Here is a 24,386-nt window from a genome sequence, read left to right on the forward strand (position 1 = left end):
GCTTATGTAAGTTCAGAATTATAGCAGGATACTTGCATAGCATACTAGCAGAGTGTTGAATACTATGTTTTTCTTTAAAAGTGCTTTGTCTTAAAACATTGTTAGTCTACTAATGTATAATTATTTCAGTACCTAATAGCAAACAAAATTAGTGTACTAGTTGTATTTGGGGTGAGGGTTGTGTTTTTTGGGTTTTTTTTTTAAGTGTATAAAAAGATAAAGCCCTTCAAGGAATAAGATCTAAGCAGTTGTGTTAAGTACTGTGTGTGTTGTTAACCTCTAGATTTAGGTTTGTGAAACTACCTTTCAAAAGTCTGTTTAATTCTTCCAAGTCTCAGAGAATATGATTCGGATCTGCACAGTCCCGGTAGCTTCTAACCACATGTGGCTATTTAAATTTAAATTAATTAAAAGGTTTACTTCCTCTGCCACACTGACAACATTTCAAGTGCTTGATAGCGACACGTAATTTAGTCATCACCCTGTACACCTTAAACTTACATGTTTTTTGTCAATAATATCTCAGTAAGGCTTGGAGGAAAAATAGCCAGATCTTGTTTGTGGTCCGCCGTCACCTCAGCTAATGCAGATGTAGAACATTTCCATCACCACAGAAAATTCTGTTGAACAGCAGTGCTATGGGTAGTATCTACCAGAAACTGTGTTATATTCCATGTAGTATCTGCTTCACGGTTACCTTTAACTTATGTTTTACGTGACCACAATTTTAACAGATTCATCCTAACTCTTGTTTATATCAATTTAACTTTAATCCTTTAGATTTAGAAGGCAATTTTTTTTGTCTTTGATTGCTTTTCCAGGAGACATTTCTACACATAGTGTAATAAAATGCTAGGGAAGTAATTATAAACAGAAAAAATAAACTCTACTTTTAAAAGTGCAAAGTAAATAATAAAACATGTTTTCTAGTGCTTCATCAGATAGGTCTTTTAATACATCACTGAATGTATCTTCATATTGAATTATAGATTTTTGATTTAGTTTTATTTCACGTAACTGGTACTCAAATATGTGAGTATATGTAAATTTTCCATTCAAAAGAATTTAGATAGTAGATTAAGGTAAAAACCTGAACTTTGGTGCTAGTAAAATGAAAATGATGAATGTAGCAGTTCATCACACGCTATATTTTAAATTTGCTTAATAGATTGTTACTGAGAGTCTAAATTTCTCTTTAAATGTTTCCTTTCTAGGCCTGTATAGAGCAGCAGTTTGATTCTCTTAATGGAGGTGTATCTGTGTCAAAAAATAGCACTTTTGCAGAAGAATTTGCACATAGTATTCGCTCAATTTTTGCAAATGTAGAGGCCAGACTTGGTAATGTGTAGTGCATTCTTTGGCTTTTGTTTATAAAGTTTGCATGTCCTTGAAAGTAGAATTTTACATATACTTGTTCTGTTTTTCTCTTGTGTTATCATTTTATAAGGAGAGCCTTCTGAAATTGACCAGAGAGACAAGTATGTTGGAATTTGTGGTCTCTTTGTACTACACTTTCAGATTTTTCGAACTATTGATAAGAAGTTTTATAAGTCTTTATTGGACATTTGTAAGAAGGTAAGAACTTGGAATTTTTATTTTTTTCAATTTGAGTAGATGACAAAGATTTTGGATAAAAGCGAATATGTTAAAATGGATTCTATTTCTGCTTACAAAAAATAATTTTTGTAATAATTACAAAAATACAGTCATTCAAAAAACCCCTAGCATTCTAGAAATAAGTAATATACTACATGAAAACACCTTATAATTCTGCATAATGTAAATATGTATTAGTGGTGGTTTTCTAGATTTTTTTCCTATATGTTAACTTGCTATTACTACTTTTCTTTCTCTTTCTCCTGTTGCCACTTACTTTCATTATTAAAGTAGAAAAAAATTAAAAAAAAATTCTTTTACATCTTTCCTGTTACAACGATGTGGCACCTGATTTAAAAATTGTAAATTTAGCCCTGGCCAATGTGGCTCATTTGGTAGGAGCATCATCCCATAACTGAAGGGTTGTGGGTTCATTTCTTGGTCAGGGCACATACCTATGTTTGCTGGTCTTACACCTGGTCCAGGTGTGTATGATCACAGGTCCAGGCAAGTCCAGGAGGCAGCCAGTCGATGTTTCTCTCACACATTGATGTTTCCCTTGCTCTCCCTTCCCTCTCTCTCTAAAAGCAATTTAAAAAAATGTCATTGGATAAGTATTAAAAAAAAAATTGAAAATTTAGTTTGTGTGAAGAATCAAGTGATATGTGACCACGAGAACCCAGCCATCTTGGGTATTTATTTATTTATTTTTCTGAAAGTTAATAGAGAGTGAAAGTAAAGGTCATGAGGATTTCCATTTAATTTTTATGGCATATATTTGTTCATCTTAAAATCCGTGAAAGTGTGTGCATGTGTGCACATGTGCTATGTTAATATTTAGGCAGAATAAAATTATTGTCATGCTCTGTGCCCGACATTGAAATGCCTTAATTGTGCCACAGTAAGACAGTTTGTCTCATAATATATAAATGAGTAATTTTTCATGGTTAATTTTTCTTGAAATAAATTGTTTTCCATTATGTATTGTAGAACTATTAAACAACTTATTGTTTAGCCTTCATTTAATGATTTGTTTCCCCTTATGGTTACTGTTTCAGGTACCAGCCATCACTCTAACTGCTAATATTATTTGGTTTCCTGATAATTTTTTGATCCAGAAAATACCAGCAGCTGCCAAACTTCTAGACAGAAAAAGTCTTCAAGCCATTAAAATACACAGAGATACTTTCCTACAGCAGAAAGCTCAGTCACTTACCAAGTAGGTTTAAGAAGTATCTGTAATGAAAATATTTAGATATTTTATATTTTCAAAGCTTAAACATTTGAATTATAAAATCAAACATACTTATTCATTACCAGGGAAAAGGTTGGGCATTCTCTAGGAAATTTATTTTCTAGGAGTTGTCTGTGTTTTGTTTTTAAGCTTAACCTCCATTTAAGATTTAGGCAAATTATACTTTTTGAAGATATGTGTGTGTGTATTTATATACGTATATACATATATACACACGTACATATATATGCACACAAATACATATACATATAGTTTTTATCAGATGCACTAAGTAGTTTTTGTTTAAAGTGAAGTCTGCAGTAGATGTCATTAAAACATTTTGTGTCTGTGGTTCAATGTTGATTTTTGGAGGAGTTGACTTTAATTTTATGCACTTCTTTATTTTTAGGAAACTAATGTAGATACATATTTAAAAAGTTAAAAACTAAAGGTTTAAAGGGAAAAATAATTACCACCTGTACCTTAGTCTTCCTTAAAAGAATGCTTTTAGTTTTCTTCTGATATTGACCTCTGATTTTTTAACTCTTATTTTGTAAATTTTCAAATGTACACAAAATAGAGAAAAAATTATAAAGAGCTCCAACGTTCTCATCACCTAGCATCGACAATTAAATTTACTGCGCATCTTTACTTGAGTGCAGTGCTGAAATCGCATGTTGGCCTGGGTGAAGGTTGTAAGTGACACAGGACTTGGCCCCTGGCCCTGTGCTGGACTCAGTTTCTCTCTGTGACATATTGAAAGGATAGTAGGCGTACTTACCCACTTGCTGTTGATCTTGACTATTGAGGGGAAATGGGGCCTCTGCTGCACAATGGGGGAAGAATTATGTCAAATGCAGGAGATCCCCTAAGAAGGGGTGTTCAACTCGTGGCTCGTGGGCCGCATGTGGCCCAGGATGGCTATGAATGCAGCCCAACACAAAATCATGAATTTACTTAAAATGCCTTTTTTGCTCATCAGTTTTCGTTAGTGTTTGTGTATTTAATGTGTGGCCCAAGATAACTCTTCTTCCAGTGTGGCCCAGAGGTTCCAAAAGGTCGGACACCCCTGCCTAAAGCATTATTCTCCCATAATCTGTGGTTAAAGTCAGTGGAAAATGACAACTCAAATCAGGCAGGACTACTTACGGTAGGGATTTCAGAGCTCCCTAATACATTCTGAAGCAGAGTTGAGAGGAAATAAAGACAGAAGTTTGGATTTAGGTTAAAGAGATGAATTCAGTAAGATGGGGAGACTGGGATCAGGATTAATAGCAACAATTTAAAAAAGATGTGGATATTTTAGTTATCAGAGGCTTAATATTCTTTAACAGTATGATGCAGTTGCTAAAAATGCCAGTACATACTTAGATTACATTAACAACTATACCCAGCTTATGGAAACTAGTAGTTACAATATCTGGATGACAGGAATTGGTAGTTTCATTGAATTCTTATTGGGCAGATCATAGTTGGTGTTTGGTGGTACCATGTTTTATTGTACAATGAGTGGGTCACAAACTGTAGCATCCCTAGGTGTAGCTGAACAGGGTATCTGAAGATCTGAGAACCATGCCCCTTAAAGACTCATTGAAGAGACTCTGTATACTTTGGCCTTTAAAAGAGAAATCTGGGGAAGATGTGGGTGTCTTTAAGTATTTGAGGGGCATTCAGGTTAAGGAGGGAATAGATTTGATCTCTGTAACTTCATAATGTTGGACTAGAACTAAAAGATGAAAATGACAGATAATAATAATTGCTAACATGATTGAGCTCTTAACTATTTAGTAGACATTATGCTAATAAAGGCTTTAAACCCAATGTCTTATGTAAAACCTGTAACAATCTTATGTGGGAAATAAATGCTATAACTAATATCTGTTCAGTACTTTTGATAAGCTAGCAACTATTCCAGGAATTTCATGTATATCATCTTCGTTAGTCATCAGAAAATGATAGGAGGTAGATGTGGTTGTTACTGCCATTTTATAGATGAGAAAACTAAAGTATAAAAAGATTAAAGTTATCCAAATTTAACCAACAAGTAGATGACAGAGCCTGGCAGTCCAGCTCTAGAGCATAAGCTGTAAACGGCTTCTGAGTAGTACTGTTTTTATCCCATTTTTGATAGAAAAATGAGGCTTAGAGAAATGAATTTTCCAGGTCACACAGCCAGGTACGCAGAGGGTACACAAACCCATGCCAGTTCTACTGTCAAGCCTCCAGCAGCCTTGTGTAGGTTCCTCTGAGAGGTAGTGTGCGCTCTCACCAGACCTACGTGGGCAGAATATAGATGACCGTCAGTCCAGGGTGCTGTGCCAAGTGAGTCTTGTTGGTGGAAGGTCGAAGAAGTTGACTCTCAAAGATCCCACACGATAAAACTTTGTTTCTAAGTTTTGATCCTACCGATACACAGTCACTATGGAGCTGCACAGAGCTAGTGTTTTTGCAGTGTCCTTGCACTTCTGCCGTAGAAACTCCACCGCAGTGAAACCTGGGAGAGGGGGGATGTGATCAGCATGAGCTCGTCTAACATTGTAGAAAAGGTCGAGGGTTGACTCAGAGCTGTCCCAGTCGTGCTCCAGAGTTCATCGTGTAAGTGAGGAAGACGCGTGGGGCCAGGTGCGCCAGCCATCTCTTGACTGGGGTCCAAGGTTTGTAGGTTGCTGCATTTTGCTTTTCACTCACAACCGTTTTGACACTGGGAAGCTGATGTTAGAGGATAGAGTATGAACCTTTGTTTCAAACCCCCAGTGGCTTACAGGTGTTGACACCGTTTAGTTCTTTATGTTGGGGCAGGAGATTTGTTTTTTCCTGTTTGTATTTTGTAGTGAAGCTGACGGTCTGACAGGACCCTTGGCCATTTTTGTACTCCTTTTGTCAGTTAACTTGCTTTTTAAAACTTGAAGCAGGTTTATTGGTGTATATTTACAGGAGACAAGATCACCTGGTGTCTATATAGGAGTGATGTGGTCGGAGTGACAGACACACTCTGCCTTATTCTGCACGCTCTGGTCTGAAACCGAGTGAATACTCTTGCCTGTGTGTTAGCCTTCTCTATAATGTGGTTGACACGATTGGCTGTGAGGGAAGGCTCTGTAGTCTAGGCCCCTTCCTCTTGTCCTTGTCAGTCTTTCTGTCCTCTCCTGCACATCGTATCCCTGCTGGGTCCTGATCACCGTGTCCTACTCGAAAGGGGAGGCGTTGCCCCAGTGCTCTTTCTCTGTGTCCCAGCCTTCTAAATCGAATTCTCCACAAGTCAGATACTACACTTCAGCACCATTGGAGGTGAAGCCAAAAACACAATACTGGTGTCTTTTGTCTGATGGAATTCTGGCTCAGCGGAAACCATTTTTCTCAGAGTTGATGGTAGGGTTTCACCTCCTTAAAACGCATTTATTACAAATTTTGGTGTAATCCTTCTTTAGACTGAGTTCTTGGGATTATCAGATTGCTTTGGCAGTATGGCTAGCCAGCAACTTCTGTGGGATTTTACTCTTAATGAAGTGGGTCTTTTCAATCTCTTGCCCTGATGTACTGTCCTTTAGCTGATTCTCATCAGCAGTAATGGGTCTTTTCTCTAGCTGCTCATAACTGTAGACAGTTTTGGAAAAGAGTTGGTAAAGTCAGATCCCACAAAGGAGAATTGTCCATTTTTTGCACACTGATTTTTTAAAAAGGTATAGTTTAAACAGCATGTGGGCTAAAAGTTCCTGTCTTGAGTGGTTTGAGATGCATTGGTAGAAAGCTTTAGTGTTTGATTCAACGTGCATATAATTATATTAAGTCTTTCCAAGGTGGGAATGCTTCCTAGATTGGGGGTTTAATCTTGACTTGCTGACTTGCTTATCAGTTATATGATCTTGAGCTTCTGCCACACACTTCTGGGTGTCAGTTTTCTCTGCTCTAAAATGGGGATCATAATACCTACCTCATAAGGTTAATGTGAGGATCGAACTAGTTAATTTGTATAAAGTGCTTAGAACAGTGGCTGGCATATGGTAAGCATTCAATAAATATTGGCTTTTCAAATTCTCACCACTTCCACTTTCCCATTCTGGCTCAAGCTGTCATCCCCTTTCTTCTGCATTGTAACAGTAGCATCCTAAGTGGTTTTCCTTTTACCATTATTCTCGTTATAGTTTACTTCAGCGTATCAGCCAAAGTGTACTGACCCTCTTCAGTGGTAGATCAAGTCACTGCTCAGATCCGCTAGTGACTTTCCACTGAAGTCTTTACCCTCTGCAAGGCTCTCCCCACTCCCCACTTTTCCTCTCTCCCAATCCCCCGCCCGTATGCCTCTCCGATCTCCTTTTCCTGTTTTTATCCCTGCCGTCTGTGCTCCACTCACTTCTTTGGTATTACTTGAACGTGCCAGACATATGTTCTGTTTTAACATGTTTTACATTTGCTGCTTCACTAGAATTTTCTTCTCATATGTTTGTATGGGTTACTCATTCATCTTTAAATCTTGCTCAGAATCACGTTTCAAATGAGCCTACTTTGATGACTGTATATAAAATCGTACCAACCATCCCAGTCCCTATCCCTTTTCCCTGCTGTATATTTTTTATACCCCATATCATTTGACATCTTAGAAAGTTTTGTTAGTGATTTCTTACACAGCTCCCCTTTCCAGAATGTAAGCTTCATGGGGTTGGGGATTTTTTTTTTAACTTCTATTGTTTTTCAATTACAGTTGTATGCCTTTTCTCCCCATCCCTCCACCCCACCCCAGCTGAACCTACCCCCCTCCCCCACCTCCACCCTCCCCCTTGATTTTGTCCATGTGTCCTTTATAGTAGTTCCTGTAGGGTTGGAGATTTTTGTCTGTTTTCTTTACTGCTGATTTTTGTTCTGAGTACTGAGAAACAGTGCTTGCCTTATGTAGGCATTCAGTAGATACTTGTTGAATGAATAAATTATATACGTATATATAATATCTGTATTTTCAGTACCAGTAAGAAGAAATGGCTGCTGCAAGGAAATATTTTATCCCAACCAATACGAAGAAATGGAAGTACATTTTCTTTTCCATGCTTAGTAACCCCAGTATTTTCCTTTGTTAGAGATGTGCAGTCTTACTACGTCTTTGTGAGCTCGTGGATGATGAAAATGGAATCTATTTTATCTAAGGAGCAGAGAATGGATAAATTTGCTGAAGACCTCACCAATAGATGCAGTGTTTTTATACAGGTAGTTTTTACAAAAAATATCCTCTTAGAATATTTTGCGTGTCATTTCTTTGTTAATCTAATGCACAGAAGGTACACTTCAAAAAAAACTGGAAAGGATAGGATATATTTTTGTCTATAAAATTGAAATTGATTAGGTTACATTTGGATTTGTGTAACATTTATTATTTGTAATTGATTAATTTAGATCTTCTAATATATGCATTTAAATCCCTACATTCTCTTCAAAGCATGACCATTTTTGTTGTATGCCATGTTTTGATATGTTGTGTTTCCATTATCCTTTATTTAGTTGAAAATATTTAAAAATTTTTATTGTGATTTCTTTGTGGCTTTTTTGGAAGAGATTTATTGTTTTCTAAATGTGAGGATTTCCTAGTTATCTTTTTATTATTGACTTTTAGCAATAATTTCAGTATTTTGAAATTTGTTGAGATTTGCAGTATGGCCCAGCCTATGATAGCTTTGGTAAACATTTTGTGGACTCTTGAAAAGAATGTGTAATTTGTATTTGTCGGTTGTAGTTTTCTGTAGATGTTAAGTAGGTTGTGTTTCTAAATGATTTTGTCTGCATAGCACACCAGTTACTGGGAGAATTGGGTTAGATTCGCTCACTGTTACTGTGGATTTGTCCGTTTATCCTTGCAGCTCTGTCAGTTTTCGTTTTCTGTGTCTTGGTACTAAGTGCATAACATTAAGAATTGTTTTATCTTCCTAGTGAATTGAATTATGAAGTATCCCTTTTTTCTTTAGTTGTAGATCTGTTTTGTATGGTTATAACATAGCTATCCTAGTTTTCTAGGTAAGGTTTACATTGTATGTCTTTTTTGATCTTTTACTTACAACCTGTTTGGCTCCGGAAATTTCATGTGTATCTTTTATAAGCAGTATACATTTTCCCCCAATCTAATGATCTTAATTTTTCATTAAACTCTTTTCTATGTATGTTATTACTGATATATTTGGATTTAAAACTACCACTTTACTAGTTACTTCACTTGTTCTAGATCGCTTTTATTCTTTTTTTTTTTTTTCTGCCATTTGAATTTGAATACGGTTTATTTTAGTGGTTACTGTAGAGATTTTAAGATGCATGATTTACTCATTCAACTCCAACGTACATTAGTTTTACCACTTTTCCAGAAAGCGTAAGGATCTTAAATCGCTTTAATTCTCTTTATTCTCCTCTCTCTGTGCTGCTGCTGTGTATTTTGTTTATACATTTTAAACATCACAAGGTATTATTGTTGCTGCTGCTGTTTTTATAGTCAGCGTTCATTTAGATTTACTCATATTTTTACTCATTGTATTTATTGCTTTTCTTCTTACATCTCTTCATCCTTCTAGTTATGGAATACCTGTTAGTATTTCATTTAAAATGACTTTATTGATGAGTTATCACAGTTTTTTGTGTGAATGTGTCTTTATTTTAACTTCATTTTTTTTGCTTTAATCTTCATTGCATTTTTTCCATTACTATTCATTCCCCTTATACCTGCCTCCCCCCCCCAGGCAATCAGCACACCATGTCCATGAGTCCTTTTTCCTTTTTGCTCAATCCCTCCTTAGCCCCCCTCCCTTCTAGCTGTCATCCTGGTCCCCATCTGTGAGTGTGTCCCCATTTCCCTTGTTAGTTCAGTTTGTTCATTGGATTTCACATGTGAGTGAGATCATATGGTTTTGTCTTTCTCTGACTGACTTATTTCACTTGGTATAATGTTAACTTTATTTTTGAAGGTCGTTTTGCTGCCCACAGAACTCTAGTTTGGTAGGATTAATTCCCCACCATCCCGTAGCTTTTAAAGCTGCCATTTTATTGCCTTCTGGCTTCCTTTGATTTCTATTAGCTATTGTTTATCTTGTTTTTGGATATGCCATCTTTTTGTATGGTTGGTTATTTTCTATAGTGTGACACATTATATATGAAAACTTGTAGATACAATTTGAAGATCTGGATACTATTTTTATTCTTCCAGAGAGGTTTTGTCTTTCTTCTGGTACATACCTGGCCTTGGACAACTTGTAACACGGGTCAGCGCAACCCAGTCATACATGGAGATGACTGAAGTGGGACCTAAATCCTCTGATGGCTGGTTTTTTCTAGTTCACCCCTACTGTTTAGGGGTAGTTTTTTAGGATCCCAAGCCAGAGCCTAGTGTTTTCCTGGACTCTCATTTTCTCCTTACAGGCCACGAACTCTTATTTTTATCCCCTTTCCCTTCCTATGAGAGGTTGAAAAATAAGCTTGTCTTCTGCCTTTATTTTCCTCTTATGGAAGGGAAAGCAGCCTCACATGTCAAGCTCACTTCTCCTGGCTTCTGTCTTCTCCCAGAGCTTGGCCATAAGGAATGTAAATTTCCTTATTTTCTTCATAGCTTTAATGCCAAGAGGTTTTTAAAAATGTTTTACCCGGATTTTCTAGTTGGAAAGGTTAGTCCAAATTATTTATATTCTGCTGTTAACAGAAACAGACCCCAGATGCCGCCCCCTCAATTTAGATTTTAAAAATAAGTGCTGTACATCCTTCATGTATATCTATCATAAATTACTGACCGTCTGTCTGGGAATGGCGTGATATTGGCCCATGAGTTCTATATCTCCTTTCCCCCTAAAAGAGACCCCTCCACTGTCCGCCTGCCTTTGAGTTACACTTCTCCTATTCCTTGTCCTGCTTTTTAACCTTTCCCAGTGCTGCACTGCACTAGGGCAGAGTCTGGTGTTACAGCCCTGTAGCTGACAAGGTAAGACTGTGGCTCTTCCCTGCATGAATACCCCAAGCTTTGGTCTTATTGCCTACTTTCTTAGGTTGCTACCCTCTCATTTCTTAGTTCTCTTAATTTAGCACGTCTCTTTACCGCAGAGCTGGTACAGGTTCAGAGAAGTTCCCACCCCACACTGAGTGTCTCACTCCTTTAGTGAGCTGCTGGTCCTGATGGGAGTGTACTGGATCTCTCACATATGGTAGGGCAGGAGCCAGAGGCTGAGGACAACTCACATGCAGCTCCTGCCCCAGCTCCTTGGATATGTCCACAATAACATAGTTTAGCTTTATTCGTAACCAGTGGGTGTATCTTTCTTGGTCCTTTATAAACTCATCAAGTCTCCATCATTGTCTTTGTGTTTCTATATCCTCTTTGGATCTAAATTAAAAAAATATTTGAGAGGGAATATTATTTGTCCTGTTTTCTTATCCCTAATGTTTCTCTGGGTTTGTTAGCACTATTTTTTTTAAAACCTCACAAGACCTGTGTGCTTTCTTCATGAATAGGAGGGTAGGAGAGAACCTGTTCTTATTGGACTGGGAGGAGAGAAAGTCTGATTGGCACCAGCGTGGGCAGGGAACATGGTGGCAGGTGGATTGGGTATTGGCCTAGGGGAAAGAGCAGGGGGAACTGGCTCGGAACTGAGAAAGCATTTGTATTTAGGGGTTGGCCAGAGAGCAGCTCTCTTCACCCTCATTTTTAAATCCCTAGTTCCTTATAGTCCTCAGTTCTCATCTTAAGCTGTAGACACATAGGAGTCTTTAACTTCTGTCTATCTTCTTGCTTGGCAGATAAGATACGAATGAATAGATATCTTCCTGACACCCAAATAACTTTTCTGAAGGTTTTTTCTTTAGTGCAAAGATTATTTAATGCGATTATAAACAATAATTTCAGCAGTACCAAACTTCTGGAATGTGCTAGATTAAAAAAACTTTTAAGGGCTGCTTTGAAACTTAACCACAATGTACATAACATTGTGGGGGAAGAATATGTGAGACTTATAAGAGATGACTTTAAAACGAACTTTAGAAACACTAGCTATTGGTAAGTTGAGGAATAATTATTACACAGAGATTGAAATTGTGAAGAAATATTTTCTTGTGATTTTAATCGTTTTATTTTATTTTTATAGGGTTTCTTATATGCATATAGTATTAGTACCATTATTAAAACCACAATGAATCTCTACATGTCCATGCAAAAGCCAATGACCAAAACCTCAGTTAAGGCATTATGCAGGCTTGTTGAACTTCTCAAGGTAGGTTTTAAATTATTTTACCTTGCCTTATAATTTAGAAATGACCTGGGTTTAAATTAGGATGATATTTTAAGGTTTGACTTTCTGATTATATGAGAATAAAAAATTATGGGAAAATATACTTATCATTCAGTGGATTAAAGGAACTAACTAGGCATTGAATGAAATTTATGTTAAGATTCTATGAATGGCTAATACATTTAAACTGTATTAAAAGTTAACATGTAGTGAGACATAAAGGAAGGAAAAAAAAAACAAAACTTTAGCCTAAGTATTAGTAAAGATTTACTCATGGAAGTTTTAAGCACATTGTATGAGTTAAAAAAATTATACCCTTTTACCATTGGCTGTTATTTTGTGGTTTTCAAATACATATGAGGATAGTCAACATGAGGCCATATATATATATTTATATATTTATATATTTTGTAACTTAGAGAAAGTGCTGTAATCTTGTGATATGAATGAGTAAGCTACTTGCAGGAGTGGTCAAATAAATTAAGAACCAGAGTGTACTTCTGGAAATATGGTAAAATACTTCTTAGCATATTCTATAAAAATAAACAAAGAAGCCCCTCTAAGCAGGAGAGCCTTTTAACCTTTTTTAAAAATTGAAACTCAGGCCCTGGCTGGTGTGACTCAGTGGGTTGAGCTCTGCACTGAACCAAAAGGTCGCAGGTTCGATTCCTGGTCCGAGCACAGGCCTGGGTTGTGGGCTGGTTCCTCACTGGGGGCGTGTAGGAGGCAACTGATCAGTGTTTCTCTTCCTCTCCCTCCCATCCCCTTCTCTCTAAATAAAAGTAAATAAAATCTTTAAAAAAATTGAAATTCAGAATTGCTAGCAAATTTCTGCTGATAGCTTTTAGATTTGCTTAGGAAATAGATTTTTTTTGAGACTGTGCCTTTAGATTTTGTCTTTTTTCTTTAACATATATTATCAGCTATATTTTATTTTTAAGAAATACAAATACAAAAGTGCATATATTTGTGTGTATGCATGCATAGGTACATACATATGAAATGTATCAGAATAATTAAAAAAGATAGTAAACACTCAAATCCCACTATCCCAGTTAAGGAATAGAAGAATGTTACCTATATTTTCAAAGCCCCCTCTCTTATCCCCCCTGATCGCATCTTTTCCTGCCCCCTCAGGAAACTATTGTCCTGAATTTTATGCTTGTCATTCCCTTGTTTTTCTTTTTAGTTTATCACATAAGTTTGGGTCTATAAATCATTCATTGTTTATATATGTTTTGAAGTTTATACTAATGAGTAAATACTTCATGTGTTCTTTGACTTATTTATTTATTTATTCAAAATTTTGTGTTTGAATTTATCTACGTCGGGATGAATCGCTATAGTTTCTTCCTCTTTGTAGCTGTGCAGCTTGCCTGGTGATGAATTTTTGGGTCGTTTCCAGCTTTTGCTATTATAAACAATGTTGCCTTTCTTGCATATGTTTCTTGGAGTGCTAGTGCCTGAGTTTTTCTGAGCTGTTGTATAAGAGTGGATTGCTGTTACATACATGTTCGCCTTTCCAAGGTGGCGCCAAAATGTTTTCCAAAGTAGTCATACCAGCTTACATGCCTCCTACATTGACTTTCCGTTGTTCCCAGCTGGCCAATATCGGTATTATTAGGCAAATTAGTGGGTGTAAATGGTTTTGATTGTGATTTTTAATGTTCATTTTTCTGATTATTAATAATATCTTTTTAAAATTTAACTGTTTCTTTTGTTAAAAATTTGTTCATGTCTTTTGTTCAGTTTTCTGTTGGATATTTGCCTTTAAAAAAATCTTTACTTTTTTGGGGGTCTTTTGTACTCTAACTACTAATCCCTTGTGTATGGTGGATATTTTCTCATATATTAGCTTGCCTTTTTTTATACTGGCTTTTTAATTTTATTACATTTGAATTTACCATTCTTATCCTTTATGGTAGTACTTCTTGCATCTCATTTACAAGTTCTTTACCTAGCTCAAGGTAATAAAAATATTCTGTAATTTTTGCCTAGAAGTTTTTTGTTAATTTTTACACAATTACTTCTGACCCTTTTCAGGCAATTGAGCATATGTTCTACAGGAGAAGCATGGTTGTGGCCGATTCCGTTTCACATATAACACAGCACCTTCAACATCAGGCTCTGAATTCTATTTCTGTGGCCAAGGTATGAAGCTTATGTATTCAGCATAATTATCTTTTTAGTTTGTTATTTTGCTTTATATGTGTTTTCTAGTTCAGCCAGTTTACTCCATTCCCTCAAACATAACTTTCTTGGTCATTTATCTCCGTGGTATTTTATGATTTTTACTTAGAGTGCTCTTTCTCTGAACTTAAAACACATAATACGTTAACATATTAAAAGTGACATTATATGAAGCTTTAAAATACAAGCATCTTTTTTAAAGGAATGATTTCCTTATTAAATTAAAATGGAAATTTTAAAGTATGCCTGATACAGATGTGCTATCCCCAACAGTGCTGAACGATAATGTTACAGGAATAAATCACGTAACAGTTTCAGAAGAAGCTCAACAGGGAAAGTATTGTAGAAGCTCTCTCAAAGTGAATCATGCAAAAGATTGTTGAGAAGATTTTCTTCTGAGTCTTTTGTTATTGCCTCAGAAATAAAACTAATATGTACTGTTTTCTCTTATCTTTAAGAAAAGAGTAATTTCTGACAAAAAATATAGCGAACAGCGTCTTGATGTGCTTTCTGCTCTAGTTTTGGCTGAAAACACTCTAAATGGACCAAGCACAAAGCAAAGACGCCTCATTGTTTCTTTGGCGCTCAGTGTTGGCACACAGTTGGTAAGTGTGTTGCTCCTACTTATGTAATAAAAACAAGATCTGAGATTTCATAGTTACCTTCTTATTGATCCAAGAAATCTTTTCTTATTTTGGCTGCAAATTCTCTGCCCTTTTTTCCCTTCCACAATAGAAGACATTTAAAGATGAAGAACTCTTTCCACTTCAAGTAGTCATGAAAAAGCTGGATCTTATCAGTGAACTCAGAGAAAGGTAAGTAGGGATGTGTAATGATATCAAAAGGTAGGGCTAATGGAAACATTGATTTTCTTTTTAGCATAACAAGAGAAGAAATGAAATCCCGATTGACCACTAGTTCCTCTGCGTGATTCCTTTAGCATGACCAGAATGAGACTGTGACTAGGAATCATATGTCTAACTTTGCTTCCAGCTTCTGGAAGAACTCACATGGGCCAGTATGCTGTAGCCCCGAGAGCATCTGGCAGACCCTGAGGTGCTTTGTGGGTTTTGTGATGGGTGTCTCCAGCTGACATTTAAAGTTGTTGCTTTCTCATAAGGCTTCATCTGTTTGTGAGAGACTTAGACATCCATTGTTGGTAGCCAGGCACTAAGACGAAGTAGTTTTTAAAAGGCTTTCCTTTTGTAGCTCCTTGTGGCTTTATTTTTTAATTTTTTAAAAAGATTTTATTTATTTTTAGAGGACAAGGGAGGGAGGAAGAGAGGGAGACAAATATCAGTCATGTGTCTGCTTCTCACACGCCCCCCACTGAGGACCTGGCCCGCAACCCAGGCATGTGCCCCGACTGGGAATTGAACCCACGACCCTCTGGTTTGCAGGCCAGTGCTCAGTGCACTGAGCCACACCAGCCAGGACTATTTATTTTTTAATTGAAGAGTAAGCAGCAAGTTTCTTAACTGGAAAATGAATCTTCTGAATTTTCATTTCTAGCCAAATTAAGGTTACAGCACAGTTTTCATTTAATGCTCATATTTACAACAATGTTTTTATTCTGAGAAGCTGAGGTTTTTTGTAGTTAGTGGCATTTAACATTCCATCTTTGGAGGAAATACTAAATGGTGTTCTTTATGAGATACTTAGTGATCATTTTGTTGCACTGTAAGGTATGAAATAGTCACTTTGCAAACATAGTAGACAGATTAAGTGTAACTGGGTTTTTTTTGTTACAGTATTTTAAAAGACTTTGCTTTTCAGTTTTGAGACAGGTAAAAGTGTGCATGTGATGCAAGCTTTGTAAGTGCAGACATACCAGATGATATAGAAATAAATTTATTTTAAATTCCTCTATTTAAAAGTTAGTTTTTCATATGTGCTTTAAAACTAAAGTGTATGTGCATAATTCTGAAAATATCATATATTAGAATATTTTTTTACCTTTGTTCAAGTTGAAATATTTATTTGTGGCTTTTCAATACTAATTTTGGGTTAAGTGATGCCGGGAGTGCAAAAATGAGTAAGAAATTAGTTTTTTTTGGCGAGGGGAGAGATACTTCAATTTTGATACCACTAATTACTCCTTTACATTGTAGAGTTCAAGCACAATGTAACTGTTGTTTTTTATACTGGCATCGAGCTGTCTTCCCAATTTATTTAGATGATGTATATGAAAATGCTGTTGATGCAGCCAGATTACATGTAAGTAAAGAATAAACCCATCACTTTTTTAATCACTGTACAAACTAATTTTAAAATAGATTATTTGATTTAACAAATTGTTTTAAAATTGACTGCTAATGCTGGTTTTCACACTGCTATACATACTCAATAGCATTGATACAGTATAGACTGTATACTTAATACATATTAATATATTTAACTCTTCCCCTCTGTTCAGAGAGGGAAATGCTCTATTCCTTACCACTCTCATTTCCTTGATTTTAGTTTATGTCACAATTGTCTGACATTAATTTGTCAGTAAGGTATGTATTATTCAGATCTTTCTATTTCTATATGGAAATACGTGCAACTGAATGCTCAAGATAGGAAAGAATAAGTAAATTTGAATTTTTTTGTATATTTAAAATATATACATTAGAAAATCCAACTACTCTCATTTAGGAAAGGAAGAAAGTTATACGTAAAAAAAAAATAGCCTTCAGATCGACGTTTTGTCTTTCAAGATAGGTAATTAAACTCTGTGATATTATTTAGATTAGAATCTGGTTTTTGTAAATTCATGTACATTGAATTTTCTAATTTTCTTCTTAGTATATGTTTAGTGCTTTACGGGACTGTGTACCTGCTATGATGCACGCAAGGCATTTAGAGTCCTATGAAATACTTCTGGATTGCTATGACAAGGAGATCATGGAAATTTTAAATGAGGTAATACCACATTTGAGATTGGAAAACTTAAAACATGTATTTGGAATGCAGTATTTGGGAAAACTTTATTTTTTTTTTAAGATTTTATCTATTTTTAGAGAGAGGGGAAGGAAGGGAGAAACAGAGGGAGAGAAACCTTGATGTGTGGTTGCCTCTTGTGACCCCCTACTGGGGACCTGGCCCGTAACCCAGGCATGTACCCTGACTGGAAATCGAACCAGCGACCATTTGGTTTGCAGGCTGGAACTCAGTCCACTGAGCCACACCAGCCAGGGCTATTTTTTATTTTTTAATCCACACACAAGGATGTGTTTATTGATTTTTGGGTTTTTTTAGAGAGAAAGAAATATCAATGTGAGACAGAAACATCATTCGGTTGCCTCCTGACTGGGAATCTTTCTCGCAATCTAGGTATGTGCCCTGACTGGGAATTGAACCTGCAACCCTTTCGGTACATGGGACAGTGCTCCAACCAACTGAGCCACCCAGCCAGGGCTGGAAAAACTTTAGATTGAAGCAAGCTTACATATTTAAAATTTTTTATAAATCACTATCTAGAAGAAAGACATGATTTTTAGTTATAGTATCACTATTGTGTTAACTTGATCTTTAATTTGTAATTTTTTATATAAAAATCCAGACTAGGAATTTGGATTTTTTTTTTACTTCAGTAAATAGTATATTTATATTTAAGTTTTTGTTTATTAGAAGAATGCAAATGCAAAATTGGTTGGAATATTGATGCTACTAATGATAATACAGTTAAGACAACTACCATTATTTTACTAAATTCATTTGGAGAGCTACTTACTAAGAGGAGGAAATTATATTTTTGAAAGATATACTTATGTAACAGCAATAATTCAGATACAATATAGTACATCCCCCCTGTTTGAATAAAGTATTATAAACATTGATATCTTTAAAATTTTCATCTAGTGACATTTTTATTTAGAGGGAGGAATTAAAAATGAGTCAACTTCAATATAAACCTTATTTGGGTTTGATAAAATTATGGAAAATTTTATATAATTTTTATATGAAATATTCTTATTTAGAAGATTAAATACATGTCTTACCAGTGTTTAGAACTCCATGGTAGACCAGAAAAGATGGACAACTTCATTACCTTTAGCTCAATGAATTTTATGACATTTTAGTGATTTTTATAAGGAAGCTTTTAAAAAATTTCCTCTCTTGCATGTTCTCAGGATTTTTCTTGTTGCTCGTTCCCATAAATTTTGTGCTTTATAATATATATTTGTGTTCCTTATATTTAAACCATCAAGCATTAGCTTTTGATTTTCTCTCAAGGGTGTTAAAGTACTAATGAAAAAAGCTTCGCGTTATATCTAACTGCTTCCTGGTCAGAAAAATCATTGGTTTAAAATGGGGAGCAAAGTAATAATCAGTTTCCTAATAAAAATAATATTTTACCTGAGTATTTAGGCCCTTAAACCAGCTTGACAAATTTTTCATCATTGCATGGATTATAAAACTAATGGTTAAAGCACAGATACCTAGCGGAGCAGTACAATTGAAATATCACTTTGAAAACTTATGGTATTAATTCTTTTGTGAATAGCATTTGCTGGACAAGTTGTGCAAAGAAATAGAGAAGGATCTGCGACTTTCTGTGCATACTCACTTAAAGCTGGATGACCGAAACCCTTTCAAAGTTGGCATGAAAGACCTGGCCCTGTTTTTCTCTCTGAATCCAATTCGGTTTTTCAATCGTTTCATTGATATTCGAGGTGAGTGTTCTGCTTTTCTTCTGAAAGTCATATTATATCTCTTTTTGCCCTAACTATAAAAGAACAAATAACAAAAATGAAACTTGGAGCTTATCTTTTTTACTGTTATTCCATTCTTTTTTTTAATTGACCTAAATTATTTATTAGGTAAGAATTTTACAAACATTACTTATATTAGCGGTGACAGTGGAGCTGGAGAACATTGTGCCTTCTCCAAGCTGTGTGGTGAGAGCCACCAATAGTGTGGTGGGACTCTGACCCTTTGCAAGGCCACGGCTCTGGCTCCCTGCAGATGTCAGCCCTTGGATCTCCCTGTGCTTGTGGACTGGCTTGGTGATTCATTGGGTGTCAGGATTCCTTCTGATGGCCTTATGGAGTGGATCAGTGAGGATAACCTCAAGGAATTTGTACGTGGAATTTTGACCACAGTAGCCCCACAGTGGCATCCAGCTCGCTCCTTAGCAACTGGCTGAAGGCTTTGGACAAACTTTAGCCGGTTAATACCATGATGGACAGTTTTGCGGTAGGTCACACCCTTAGGAACAAGGCGTTTGTGGCCACCACAGCACACGTGAATCCGATATGTGATATAACCTTGCTTGGCCTTGTATCCCAGCCTGCGTGCGTGCTTTATTGGCCAGCTGGGGCGGGGGCCCTGTGGAGTGCGGAGAGCTGGTGGTGCTGCCAGCAGCGCACCCTGAGAAAGAAGCACATCACATCGCACTGCCTTTTTCTCCATAGCTGCAGGATGTACTTGCAGACGCCCATCTTGGCTTACCGGATGGCTGCTGCCAGATGGAAAGGAAGAGTCTTTCTCCCACAATCCCTTTGTCAGTCCATTTATTCTTTAATTCCTTTCTGGTTATTTGTTTTTATTTTCCTAGCACCTTATTTAGAAAAAAATTTAATATTCAAAGTTGCTGCCTTTTTAGTTTTATTTCTTTTCTACCTTTTCCTGAGTCAGAAAATTATTTATTTATTTATTTATTTTTTAGCTTATGTAACTCACTACCTAGACAAGACTTTCTACAATCTTACAACAGTAGCTCTTCATGACTGGGCCACTTACAGTGAAATGAGAAATTTAGCTACTCAGCGTTATGGATTGGTTATGACAGAGGCCCACCTTCCTAGTCAGACCTTGGAACAGGTATGGTATAAAATATTTCCAGCTTAGTCTGACTGTAGCATGATAACAGTATTTCTTTAAGAAATCTTTTTTTAAACATTATTACATGTTCATTTTTTAAGAAAACATTTGCTATATAAAATCTCATACTTGACAAGAATAAAAAATTATATGGTGTGAATTTGCTTTCTTTTAAAAAAAATTTTTTTTAATGTATTGATTTTAGAGAGAGAGGAAGGGAACCTAGAGCAAGAGAGAGGGAGAGAGACAGAAAGAGAAACCGATTTGTTGTTCTACTTACTTATGCATTCGTGGGCTCATTCTTGTATGTGCATTGACCAGGGGGGATCAAACCTTCAACCTTGGCATATTGGGATGATGCTGTAACCAACTGAGCTACCTGGCTAGGGCCCTAATTTGCTTTATGAAAGAAATTATCACAGGCTTCCTGTTTATACTTCATCTTGTGTTGAACATTTGAATTACAGGCAAATCTCGGAGATAGGCAGGTTTGGTTCCAGACCATTGCAATAAAAGTGAATATTGAAATAAAGCAAGTCACACAAATTTTTTTGTTTTCCAGTGCATAGAAAAGTTGTGCCCTGGCAGGTAGCTTAGTTGGTCAGAGGGTCCTCCTGATATGCCAAAGGTGCAGATTTGATCCCCAGTCAGGACACAGCAAGAATTAACCAATGAAGTGGATCATTAAGTGGAGTAGCAAATTGATGTCTCTCTCTCTGACCCCTCTAAAATCAATACATTAAAAAAAAAGTTATGTGTACACTGTACTGTAATCTAGTAAGTGTGCAATAACATATGTTTAAAAAACAATGTACAGACCTTAATTTAAAAATATTGCTAATATATGCTAACTCTTACCTGAGCTTGTTGGAAGAATGGCGCTGGTAGACTTGCTTGATGAAGGGTTGCCACAAACTTCAGTGTATAAAATACGCAGTATGTACAAAGTTCAATAAAGTGAAGTTCAATAAAACAAGGTGTGCCTGTACGCATAGGTTTTGATACAGCTTTTCAGAAACATTGGGATAGCCAGGTGATTTCTGCAGAATTGTAACGTGTTTAATAAAGATCACACAGTTAAGGATTTTAAACTTGGATATAATATATACATTTCAATGTCTTAGGGAAAATGCTTAAGTTTATATATTTACAAATGTATTTGTTTTGAATGAGAAGCATAGGGAAGCATTTAACTTTGCTAATTCAATGAGCTGTTTGACAGTATGTACTATCTCATGAGTACAAAAGTTTTTTTTTCAGTTAATTTGCATGTAATTCTTTCTAAGATAATCCAGATGATATTTACAAACAAAACAGTTCCAGAATTTAAGGATCATAATTTTTCCTTCATCCCACTACATATAGGAACTATTTGTGGGATCAGTATGTATATCCTTTCATTTGTTTATATGTTTAATATTTACTGAAAACCTGGTAAGCACTGAATTATGTTTAGGGTTACAAAAATAAATAGAAACAGTCTCAGCTCATGTACTTACAGAGTAGAGAAAGAATGAGTAAACAAAGTTTTAATTTGGAATATGAGAAAAGCTACAATGAAAATTTTATCAAATGGGCTGTAGAACAGTTTATATGATACCACTAGGTATTAGAGTAATAACTGAAGTTAACAGATTCTTCATAATTCTTTTTTTTAAAGTATTTTATTTATTTATTTTTAGAGAGAGGGAAGGGAGGGAGAAAGAGGAAAAGATACATCGATATGTAAGAGATACATCAATTAGTCGCCTCTCTCATGCCCCTAAGTGGAGACCTAGCCTGCAACCTGGGCATGTGCCCTGACTGGAAATCAAACTGGGGACCTTTTGGTTCACAGGCCGACACTCAGTCCACTGAGCCACACCAGCCAGGGCAGATTCTTCACCATTCTTAATGAAGGATTCATTAAACATGGTCTAGTATAATTAAAAGAAGCATAAGGATTGGGAATTAGACCTTCAAAAGTCCCTGGCTTCTGCGTCTTCCTAGGTATTTGACCTGGCTTCTAACCCCTGGCTTCTGTCTCTTTCTAGCTGCTGGAGAACTCCCTTAGCTTCATTTTCTTCAGGTGTAGAATTTAGAATAATACCTTACTTTTTGAGAATTACTTAAAATGAACCTTGTACAGTGCCTGAAAAATAGTGTGTATTTTACAAATATTACCACATACCCTATCTTTCAGAATCTGGCCATTAGTTTACTTTATAAAAAACAGAGAAAATCCCCAGGAAGACAGAACTATTCTCAAGAATGGTGGGTAACTGATTGTGAGTCATAGATCTTTGAATATTTAAACTTAACTGTTCCTGTGTATACAAAAGGGATAAGATAACTAGCAGCCAGTGATAGTACATGTTAGAAGGCTCTTTTAACATTTGGTCAGTCTTCTTGTATAGCTGTTTTTTAAAATAAAAAATATTGGGGAATGTAAACAGTAAGTCACTATACTGATACAAGTCTAACTATCTTAAATGAATGATAGAGTTGTGTGGATTGTTTTGCAGGGTCTGGATGTTTTGGAAATTATGAGAAATATTCATATATTTGTGTCTCGATACCTCTACAATCTGAACAATCAGGTGAGTGGGCTTTAGAAATTTTATTTTTATAATGTGGGTGGCTATATAGTAGGAAGGCTGAGGGGTAAAGAACTGATTCTTTTTTTTTTAAAAGAGTTTACTTATTTTTAGAGAGAGAAGGGAGGGAGAAAGAGAGGGAGAGAAACCTCAATGTGCAGTTGCCTCTCGTGCGCCCCCTACTGGGGACCTGGCCCACAACCCAGGAATGTGCCCTCATTGGGAATCGAACCGGCGACCTTTTGGTTTGCAGGCTGGTGCTCAGTAAGCTGAGCCACACCAGCCAGTGCAAGCATTGATCTCAATAGTTAAAATTAGAGATCATCTTGTTTATTTTTTAATTGTATTATCTTCTTAAATGACTTTCTAATGAAATTATCACTCATGAAATAGATTCTAAAATTTTTGTTGGATAACTGACCAGTGATTTTGTTGGGCTGTGTTGTTACTTAAGCATAAATGTGTTACATTGCAGATTTTTATTGAACGAACCAGCAATAACAAACATTTGAATACTATTAATATTCGGCATATTGCTAATTCAATTCGAACACACGGCACAGGAATCATGAACACAACAGTAAGAATCTTTTTTAGGGGTTTGGGTGGGTAATGGACCCCTGTTTAACTTGGTATTTTGGAAAGCAGTTTTCTCATAGAATATTCTGGTCAATATATGCCAGTTTCTTCATATTGTATTGGAATTTCCATTTTTCTGGTTGGTATAATTAAAATGTCTTGCACTAAAATTGTGTTGGTTGTGATGGAAGCTCTGGAATACAAAAGCACTTTCGGATATCTTACTGTTTCAGGGTCATCATTATAAAAACAGCATTAGATATTTGACAGCATCAGCATAAATACATATATATCTGTATGGATTGTTTGATACTGTCTGAAAGTTGCTTTCAAAAGTGAATCATTGGTAACAGTTTATTTAGCATCACTCATGCTCTTTTTTGGGGGGCTTAATAATTATTTGATATCCATATAAGTAGCAATGTACTAAAAGTATTTTGAATCTTAGAAGTGGGCATCAATCACTTGAAGAAATCACTTTAACTTGTGTGCTGTTTTTCCTTCTGTGGAAGAAGAGAGCTCTTTGAATTTCCCTGGTTTTCAGGGCATACTTAATTTCTCCTTGAAAAAAGAATGTGAATGCTTAAATGGTAGAATGCTATTAAGCATATTTGAGAGTAAGGGAATAGGGAGAAGTTATGTAACTGCACAGTTACATAGGAACCTTTGTCGTATGTAGTGGAGGAGCCATTGAGGTATTTGAGTTGGTAAGTGATACAGTTAGAGCTCTGTATTAGTGCTTACCAATATGGAAATGAGACATAAAAGAGTTTCAAATTTAAAATGAGTCATTCATGTAAAGGTCCTATCTGGAAGTTTAAGGATAAATAAACTGTCTTATCTAGCAAATATTTATGTAACAGGTATGATTATGCACCTATTTTATATGTAAGGCTCTGTGCTAGGGTTTGGGGTGAGAAAAATAGACATTTCCTCATAATCATAGTCTGGCAGGAGATATAGTTGCTAATCAGTTACCCACATTAATGAAAGTAACTTGTAATGTCTGATGATGATCAAGTTAGCATAGAAGAGTAAGATGAGAGGTTGGCACAGTTACCAGTTGTTGAGGGTGTGAAGGATAAAGAAGCGACTGCTTCTGCTGTGATGTGATCAAGAAAAAGGCAATGTTTTAGCCACAAGAGAAGTTCTGAGAAAGCACCC

General features: G+C 36.0%; 1 protein-coding gene and 1 pseudogene across 2 annotated transcripts in view; one reads left to right on the top strand and one right to left on the bottom strand.

Moving 5' to 3' along the window:
- WASHC4 (WASH complex subunit 4) overlaps positions 1–24,386 on the top strand; it is a 53,345-nt gene that overhangs the window by 12,529 nt on the left and 16,430 nt on the right. Inside the window, exons 11-24 of one of the 2 annotated variants that reach the window (XM_024579108.4) lie at positions 1,215–1,338; positions 1,448–1,575; positions 2,655–2,815; positions 7,900–8,026; positions 11,923–12,048; positions 14,110–14,217; positions 14,715–14,861; positions 14,992–15,071; positions 16,368–16,473; positions 17,047–17,163; positions 18,749–18,917; positions 19,913–20,067; positions 22,572–22,646; positions 23,119–23,223. In XM_024579108.4, coding sequence (XP_024434876.2) covers positions 1,215–1,338; positions 1,448–1,575; positions 2,655–2,815; positions 7,900–8,026; positions 11,923–12,048; positions 14,110–14,217; positions 14,715–14,861; positions 14,992–15,071; positions 16,368–16,473; positions 17,047–17,163; positions 18,749–18,917; positions 19,913–20,067; positions 22,572–22,646; positions 23,119–23,223 — 1,728 coding nt within the window. The remainder of the gene's footprint in view (positions 1–1,214; positions 1,339–1,447; positions 1,576–2,654; positions 2,816–7,899; positions 8,027–11,922; positions 12,049–14,109; positions 14,218–14,714; positions 14,862–14,991; positions 15,072–16,367; positions 16,474–17,046; positions 17,164–18,748; positions 18,918–19,912; positions 20,068–22,571; positions 22,647–23,118; positions 23,224–24,386) is intronic. The other variant, XM_045186906.3, reaches the window with a different exon arrangement.
- Positions 18,987–19,685, bottom strand: LOC128780619 (large ribosomal subunit protein eL15-like; annotated as a pseudogene).

The sequence above is a fragment of the Desmodus rotundus genome, chromosome 3, assembly GCF_022682495.2.
Source record: "Desmodus rotundus isolate HL8 chromosome 3, HLdesRot8A.1, whole genome shotgun sequence".
NCBI lineage: Eukaryota > Metazoa > Chordata > Mammalia > Chiroptera > Phyllostomidae > Desmodus > Desmodus rotundus.